This window comes from Mus caroli, chromosome 6 (genome assembly GCF_900094665.2).
Source record: "Mus caroli chromosome 6, CAROLI_EIJ_v1.1, whole genome shotgun sequence".
In the NCBI taxonomy this organism is placed as follows: domain Eukaryota; kingdom Metazoa; phylum Chordata; class Mammalia; order Rodentia; family Muridae; genus Mus; species Mus caroli.
Genome location: NC_034575.1, coordinates 79,348,380 through 79,356,950, shown reverse-complemented (window position 1 = coordinate 79,356,950; position 8,571 = coordinate 79,348,380). Strand labels below are relative to the sequence as shown.

The 8,571-nt window shown below is 52.7% G+C and overlaps 1 protein-coding gene across 10 annotated transcripts in view; it reads right to left on the bottom strand.

The window, feature by feature from the left end:
* Positions 1-5,270: 5,270 nt before the first annotated feature.
* Positions 5,271-8,571, bottom strand: part of Dctn1 (dynactin subunit 1) — a 34,153-nt gene continuing 30,852 nt past the window's right edge. For 6 of the 10 annotated variants that reach the window (XM_029478533.1, XM_029478529.1, XM_029478534.1 and 3 more), the window contains 6 exons: positions 8,121-8,135; positions 7,830-7,963; positions 7,517-7,709; positions 6,752-6,831; positions 6,134-6,223; positions 5,271-5,727 (listed from right to left, as the gene is read on the bottom strand). In XM_029478533.1, coding sequence (XP_029334393.1) covers positions 5,590-5,727; positions 6,134-6,223; positions 6,752-6,831; positions 7,517-7,709; positions 7,830-7,963; positions 8,121-8,135 — 650 coding nt within the window. In that variant the 3' untranslated portion in view covers positions 5,271-5,589. The remainder of the gene's footprint in view (positions 5,728-6,133; positions 6,224-6,751; positions 6,832-7,516; positions 7,710-7,829; positions 7,964-8,120; positions 8,136-8,571) is intronic. The other 4 variants (XM_021164266.1, XM_029478530.1, XM_029478536.1 and 1 more) reach the window with 1 other exon arrangement.

Sequence of the window (8,571 nt, the reverse complement as noted above, 5' to 3'; positions counted from 1 at the left end):
CTGGAACTCACTTTGTAGACCAGGCTGGCCTCGAACTCAGAAATCCGCCTGCCTCTGCCTCCCGAGTGCTGGGATTAAAGGCGTGCACCACCACGCCCGGCTACGCATTTTTAATTTTAAAAGGAGTGTGACCACCTACTTTCCAAAATAAAGTTAAAACTAAATAAAGTTTTCTACTAAAATCCTGATTTCCAATGTCACCTAATAGGCTAGAGAGATGGCTCAGCAGTTAAAAGCACTTGGTGCTCTCGCAGAAGACCTGGGTGCAGTTCGCAGCATCCACATGGTGGCTCACAGCTATCTGTAATTCCAGTTCCAGGGATCTAATGATCGCCTCTGGCCTCCCTGGGCATCAGGCATGTGGTGTAGACAGACATGCAGAAAACAACCCACGGTTGCTGACACTTGGTTCCAGTGGGGGACACTTACTTTGTCCACATCCTTTAAGGTCCCAGTGACAACGAGGGCATGATGCCACCACAGTTCCTCTGGAGGGCTAATGAGTTGATTTGGTTTCTTTACAGATAGATGAGGGGTTATTTACAGGGCTGTGGGTGCTCCTCCCTGCAATAGGCCATACCTACAAAGCCTTTGCCCAGCAGGGACAAGGCGGGTCTTGTGACCTCTCAGGAGCTGGGGTGAGGGGTGATCAGTGGACAAGCCCAGGTGAGGTAAATCCTTTTGCAAGGGGGAGCAGCTGAACTCCCCAAGAGAGCAGTGGCTTGGCTTGGAGGACAGTCACTCATGTACGTAACACAAATTAAAATTAAAAATTAAAAACAAGTGCATAAGCTGGGTGTGGCAGTCCGGGCCTATAATCGTAGCACCCGGGAGACTGAGGCAGAAAGATAGAATGTCTGAGACCAGCCAGAGCTACACACCAAGGTCCTTCCCTTTTGCCAAACTGTGTAGCTTGAGTTCCAGTGACAGACATGGTGAAGGTAAATGGATATGCAGAAGTCTTCGTTTTTGTTCCCATGAATGTTAACAAATAGCACACATCATTTGCTTGTTTTTAGTGACTGTGAAGATGAATTAAAAGCAGCTTAGATTCATGTTTGATTTCACAATGTACAGGTAAGCCTTGTTCGCTCCGTGAGTACCTGCCAGACTGCCAGTCCTGGACTGACCCCAGGTCAGAAGTGTCTCTTTGGAAGGAGAAACCGGCTGGCGTGTACAGTCTACAGCACCTGGACAAGCCAGTGCTGCAGCTGAGGGGCCCAGCCGGGAATCCTCGGAAGCAGGGGGCTAAGACTCACACTGTAAGAGGGTCTTTGTGGCTGAGTGGACTGTAGCCGCAGCACTGGGGGGAAGTCAGCAGCCGGCAGGGATCATGAAGGGCGGGGAACACTGGATGGTGAATAACAATACAGTTTTCAAGGCGCAGTAAGCCAGCTAAGTGCTGACTGTAAGCCCAACACTCCATTAAACATTTTCCACTACATTCTTAAGTAATAAAAGTGAATACCTATGAGTTCAAGGCCAGCCTGATCTACATAGCAAGTTCCAGGCCTGCCAGAGCTACCTAGTGAGACACGGTCTCAAAAAACAAAACAGCGAACAAACAAAAGCAAACAAGAGCACTAAGTTTAAAATGTAAAAAGATGACCTAAGGAAATATGGGCACTCAGGGACAGTGCCACTGATCTCCTATGACAGACGGAAAAACTGACTAGTGGTTACACAGCAATCCTGCCCCTCATGCTCCACAAACCTCCCTTCATGTTGGGCCTGTGACATTGAACCTAGGAATCTGCTCAAGAAACCTAAAAAGAGAAGGAAGATTCCCAGGGGACAGAGTTAAGAGTCTTCACACCCTGCCTCTGCCCACTGCCAGCCCATCTGTTTGGTTCTAGCACATGGGGGGCTGGAACATGAGTAATTACTGTGCTAGCTGCTCCATCCCTGGTGCAAAGAAGTCAGCCAGGCTTCTCCATCAACACATCTTAGTTCCCACCAGTCACCCCCCACCGACATCTGTCTGGCCATCCGCTCACCACCTAAGACTCCCATGGAGGAACTGGGCTGCTACGGTGCAGGCGAGGGCCTCTGTCACTTTTCTTGCCAGCATAACCTGCTTCTGTCCCTCCGTTCCAGGGATCCTGTCCACCAGGGTATCAGGAAGCTGGAAACTACCAAGTTTTCTCCAGAGCTTACTTGTCTCTGAGCTCTTCTCACTTGACAGAGGACAGGAGGGAGAGATAGGGTCACTTCCATATCCTGTATTACAAAGACCCACTCATGCAGCAGAACCAATATGTACCTGTTCTTACTATCTCCACATGAGCACACTGCTAAGGCTTTCTTGTGTTATCCCCACTGCCCAAACATACTTGAAGGAGTACAAGGCTGACACCAGCTAACTCACATTTTAGTTGCCTCTGGGAGAGAACAGAGGATGATAGAGACACACAGACATCCCAGGTCCCAGAAATGTGGCTAAGTGCCTGAGCAGAGGGGAGCAATGGGATCCATAATGACTGGCTCTGGAGATGAGCTGGAAGACAGTCTTCAGGGAGATAGTTCTCTCGTCTCTGAATAAAGCTCTACTTTAAGATTCAACCAGGCCCTATTCCGTTGCCTGAAGATTACACTTCCGCCCAGACACGTTTCCTAAGTGCCTGGTGGCTGCTTCCCCGGCTGTATGGGGGATGGAGGGTTCTTAGTTCTCAGTTCTGCCCAGGTCTCTGCTCTGTTCTGGTGACTCCTGCCGTCCAGGGCCTGCTTCCCTCATACTATGGAACACAGAGGATACATGGTACTGTGTGCAACCACAGCAAGAGGGAAGAGAGCTAACGCCCTCCAATGAGAGTACGTGAGCTTCCTCTCCATCCAGGTGTGGTGCTTGTCTGTGGACTGTCCAGCGAGGGCTGGGGGGCAGGGAGCCAGATGATTCTCTTAGCCACTATCAGGGAGCACACTCCCAACTCGCTCCAATTTGAACTTCCCTGCTGAGCTCCACACCCAATGGGCCCAAGAGGAACAGACATGAATAGACACCCACCCACCTACCTAACATTCTCACTAGTACCTCAAACCCATGTTCAGAACTCTCACTCTCCTTAACATGGGCCCTTCTCCTGTGACTGGGATGCAGGGGTGGAAGGTGCCCCCCCAAAGTGGGAGGCAGAGGAGTTAACTGACAATAACAGTAGAAATGGATGCAGCACAGGAGGAGTCCATACCACCCTAAACAGGCCTGGAACAAAGGGCCATACCCAAGGAGCCACAGGAATGGTGCTTCCCACAGGTGACACGAGAGAACGCTCTCAGAGACAGCAAGAGACACAGAGAGAGACAGAGACAGAGAGAGGAGACTAGGAGACAAATGGTTTCTCTCCTCCATAGGGAGAGGACCAAGAGCACAGGGGAGTATGAGAGCCCCAGGGGTTCACTAAGCTGGGACACTGGGCACATATGGAAGGCAGACCCACAAGAGACTGGAGAAGTGGGCAGAATCTAGCAGTGTATGGTCTTGTGAATTTCATTTTATTTCAGGATTTGAAGCAACACTAGCTTGCCTTTTAGATGCATCCACCTGGCACTGGTGTGCAGAACCGGTTGAAGATAGGCAGGGGATAGCAGGTGAAAAATGTACTACTGCTGGCATTCCCTCACAAATAGCTACATGCGGTTAGAAGGCATTTAAAAAACGGACAGACTCAGGGGCTGAGAAGATGGCTCAGTTGGTGAAGTGAGAGACAGGTGCGGTGGGTGGTGTGAGTTTGTAATCTATCTGGGCTTTCTGGCCAGCCATAACCCCACAATCGACAAGCCCACAGGTCTAGTGAAGCAGTGAAGTTATGCTCTGGCCTGTGTGTGTGTCTCTCTCTCACACACACACACATGCACACACTTAGAACACTGGACATATTGAATCTTGAGATCCTGTAGGGCATTCACAGGGAGGTAGCCAGTAAGTCACAGAATGGACACTCATCTTCTCAAAGTATCACAGAGATTGTTTAATCATCGTTACTTGGTTTTGGGTTTTTTTTTTTTTTTTTTTTTGAAACAGGGTCTTGCTGTGTAGCCCTGGCTGACCTAGAACTTCCTATGTAGTCCATACTAGCCCTGAACTCACAGACACCTGCCTGCTCCTGCCTCCTGAGTGCTGGAATTAAAGGTGTGTGTCATTAAGTTGCTGAGTTCTGACCCTCAGTATCTTGACCAGCAGTCAGAGGCAGGTCAGTCATCTGGGAGAAAGGACAGGAATGTGCCGCAACGTCAGGGGTGGCCTGTGGTTTTCTTAGCACCAGAGAAGCCAAAGTTGGAGAGATGAGGTGGAGACTATCAGCTACCAAGACAGCAATCCCACAGGATGGGGAATATAGCTCAACAAGAGAGTAATTACCTACCATTCGTAAGGACCTGGGTTCAAATCCTAGGAATACTACATACAAAGCAACCTTGCCATTAGTTTTGTGGTAACCAAGCCCTACATCCCAGGGTTCCCTGGTACACAGCAAGTTAATCTTAGCATCTAAAATGGCATTAGCCATGCACTATCCTTTAGAGTGCTGAGGAATGTCACCCAACGCTCTCTTTCCAGAACTCAACAAGGCAGGCTAGAGACAGAGTATCCAAATCCCACCAACTGTTGACCTTCCTAGAGGGTGTTCCGACTGCACGTGCGGCCCTGCTCTCTCCTCGTGTTCCGACTGCACGTGTGGCCCTGCTCTCTCCTCATCTGCTTCTCCTCTAGCCAGGCCCACTCCTGAGGACAGGCCTAGCCCAGCTGGACCTGACCCTTGCCTGTCTTTCTTCACGTGGGCAGTAAGGGAGACATGAGGAGCTGGCCAGCAAAGCCCTGGCTAACTCTGAAACTGGACAACGCTGCTCACAGCCCCGCCCCCAGACTCACTCCTGGAAGTTTTTCAACAGGTCCAAATCAAGACCAGAAATCCCAAGAATTCACAGCAGCAGCTCCCGTGACACTGATTGGATGGAGTGAGCTTTAGCACGAGCTTTGTCACCATTTCTTACTGCTCTGCTGCCTCAGTTTCCCTGAGCCCCTAGCCTGATGGGAAGACGATGGCTAATGCATCAGAAAGCCAGCGCCAGATGAGTTTCCAGTCTCTGCCCTCCAAGCTTCCCACATGGACCTTGAGTGCCACCAGGCTCCCTTTCCCCTCTGCTCAGAGCAGCTCAGCGCACACAGAGGGTGCAGCACCTCCCCAGCCCCGAGCAGGCCATCCAGCCTCGCCGGGCACGTGCGGTTTCTTCAGCAGTCCACCTCTGCCCGTCCCTCTCAGAGCCACAGACAGCAGTGAAGCACAAATTGCTTTAATCAAGGGGTGAAGTCCTCAGTCAGGGAGACCTCACTCAATCTTTAGTGGAGGGGTGTCGGCCCCCTCCAATGCCCTGAGGCCCCTCAGGAAAGAGGGAGCAGATAACAGCAAATACGGAAGAGGCCGGGGTGGACAGGCAAACCCAGGTTACAGAAGCAGCAGGACCCTGACCAGACCAGATGCAGCTGAACCACTCAGGAGGTTAGCGTGTGGTTCAGCCTGGGAGTGGCTGAGGTGGCTGTGCACTGGGCAGTGGTACCAGGGGGACCGTACCACAGGGAAGGCAGGGAAGGAGTGCTTAGGAGATGAGGCGACTGTGAAGTTGGTGCAGCTGCTCCTGGGTCAGCACCAGGCGGTGTCGCTGTCCTAGGCCTGCCGCGCATGAAAAGGTCACTTTGCCCATGTAGACTGTGTCATCTTGCTGCTCTTCCTTGGCCTTGTGTTGGGAAGAACAAGAGGACCACGGGTTAAGGGCTCACTTGATTATAGGCACTGAGGGTCCTTGAGTACTGTACTGTGGCAACCCCTGGGAAACTGAGGCTTCACGTTCTGATACCACAGTAACACTTCCCAAATGGGAACAAGGGGAGTCCAACAAGGTAACCAAGTCCCTCCTGGTGTGAGGGTCAGGGCAGGTGATACCTATGTGCTAGAATAGCCCAGTCTCTAAGTGCTGGAAGCACTTTTGGTTCTGTGCAAGTAAGACTTGGCCCTGCCAGGTAAAGCAGGGTGAGGCTGCTGGGCCTGAGACTCCAGGGGCCTCTTCAACCCCAAGAGGAAGGGGAGAGGCCACAGGAGCACCCAGCATGGCCCCGCCATCTCCCAGGCTGCCCCCTCCTTACCCTGAGGAAGGCAGATGAAGGGAAAGTGGCAAAGTCGGTGGGCACAGTGGCTCCAGGGCGCTGAGTCACTGTCTCCTTGAGGACCTCATCCTGGGGAGGAGGGGGAGGGAGGAAGGGGAGGCAGGGCTCACTTAGGGGATCCAGGTGGCAGCTCAACACCTGAACTTCCCGCAACACTAGCTCCAGAAGAACATGGCTTTCTTTCACTACACACGGCCCCATCCAGCATCTGTCCTTCCTGTATACACCTTCATTCTTTAGGGCCTAACTTGGTGTCTACGGCTTCTAGGAAGCCACTGGCAAATATTTTGTCCTTGAATTATTTCAGCTGACAGAAACTGCAGCCAGACATCCCACAGAGCTGCTTGGTCAGCCAGCACTGGTGGCTCACTGGCCTAAAGATGACAACAGTCACACACTTTGTTGACTGAATTTATCAATCGGCTCCTAAGCAAGGATCCCCCTTCTCTCCCACCTGCACTCCAGTGTGCCACAGAGCACGGAGCAGGTCCAGAGACCAACCCACAGGTGCCTGGCTCCCCCAAGGGCAATCCCAGGGCCTGGCTCCCCAAGGGCAATCTGAGGGCGCTCAGTGTGGGAGGGCGGCATGGGACTGACCTTGAGCTTCTCAATGGTGTCACTCAGGGACTTGAGCTGGGCCACTTGTTCCATAAGCTGAGCTGACGGGCTCTTGGCAGCTGTGAAGAGGGAGAGTCGCTGAGGACACTGAGGTCCACCTGAGCAGCTGAACTGCATGGTCAGAAGTGTGGGTACTGGACCCACATACCACAGGCACTTCAGAGAGAAAGAGTGAACTGGCTCTGGTGAAGAGGCTTAGAACCCCAGCCACTCAGAGACTGAGAGAGGAGAATCACAAGTTCAAGGCCCACCTGGGCAACTTACTGAGACCTTGTCTCGAAAACAAAACAAAAAAAAACATTAAAAAATAAATAAAATTGCCAGGTATAGTGGTGCACGCCTTTGATCCCAGCACTCAGGGAGGCAGATTGCCAGGTATAGTGGTGCACGCCTTTGATCCCAGCACTCAGGGAGGCAGAGGCGGGCAGATCTCTGAGTTCGAGGATGGCCTGGTCTACAGAGCAAGTTCCAGGGCAGCCAGGGCCACACAGAGAAACCCTGTCTCAAACAATAACAAAACAAAAAAAATTTTTAAAGTAAAAAGCCTTGTAGGCTTGAGGCCCTCAGCTCAACGCCCAATATCAGAAGAAAGAAAGGAAAAAAGAGGAGAGACAGGAAAGAGAGAGCAGGGAGAGACTGTGCACAAGAATCAGGGAAACTGCATTCTGAAGCCACTGGACTCTGCTAGGAGGAGCCCTGAGGACAGGACGGCAGTGGCCATCTTCTCAGGAGCAGAGCACATACCTGGGCTGCTCCGAGTGATATCCACCACGTGGGTGTGGGTACTCAGCTGGTTTAGTTTCTCCAGGAGCTGGCTGGTCTTGCGGTACAGTGCCCCAGCCACTAGGTTACCACCGGGGCCCTCATGGGGTGGGAGGGAAAGCTTTGCAACATGCAGAGGGGGCAGAGCTGCCAAGGACGCCTTCATCTGGGCTCCCTGTCAGAGGTGGGAGGGAACAGAGGGAGCCGTTAAGAGGCTCCGGTGACCTTCAATGACCTACCATCACTGGGTAGGCATGCTCTGAGCTCAGGCCCCACACCCCCATGAGTGCCTTACTCTGAGGATGCTGTTCTCATGCTGGAGCTGAGAGATGTGTAGCCTCATAGCAGAGATCTGCTGAAGCAGCAGTGGGGAGTCCTTCACCAGCCCCGGGCCTGGCAAGGCGCCCGGAGCCTGTCCAGGAGCGCCCCCTGTGAACAGCATGTGCAATGTCATCATCCTTGGGAGAGCAGGGTTAAAAACTGGGCTCTTCACTTCTCCCTCCCCTCCCCCACCTCCACTTCGGATGCTGTCCCCAGTCCCAGTGCCCAGTAGCTTTGGTAAGCCCTAGCTGGGGCAGGCCTCTACCTCGCTGTTGTTCCTCTGGAGAGCCCAGGAGGGAGCAGAAAAGAGAGAGAGCGATTAGACAACGAGGGGACACTGGACAAAGCAGAGGGACTCTGGGCACAACACGCAGAAGACCCTTCTTCTCACCACCAAAACCTCCCAAAACCCCACCTCTGACTTTGGCGGGGTGAGCAGACGTGTGAAGGAGAGCAACGGTGGGTGAGGCCGTGAGGCCGGCACACTCTGAGAGAATGACAGAATCAGTGAACACAGGAAGCACGGGGTGAGGCTGCTCCTGCCTCCCGTTTCATCTCCAGGAAAGGCATGGGAACCACTCCAGAGGCTACGTGTACCTCTGCACCAAATGCTCCGGCTGGAGAGCCTGGCAAGAAGGGGCAAGCACTGCCTTGCTCCTCAGGCCCCCGGCTCTGAGGTAAGCGCCTCCCTTGTTTGATGGGGTGTTTCACTAATT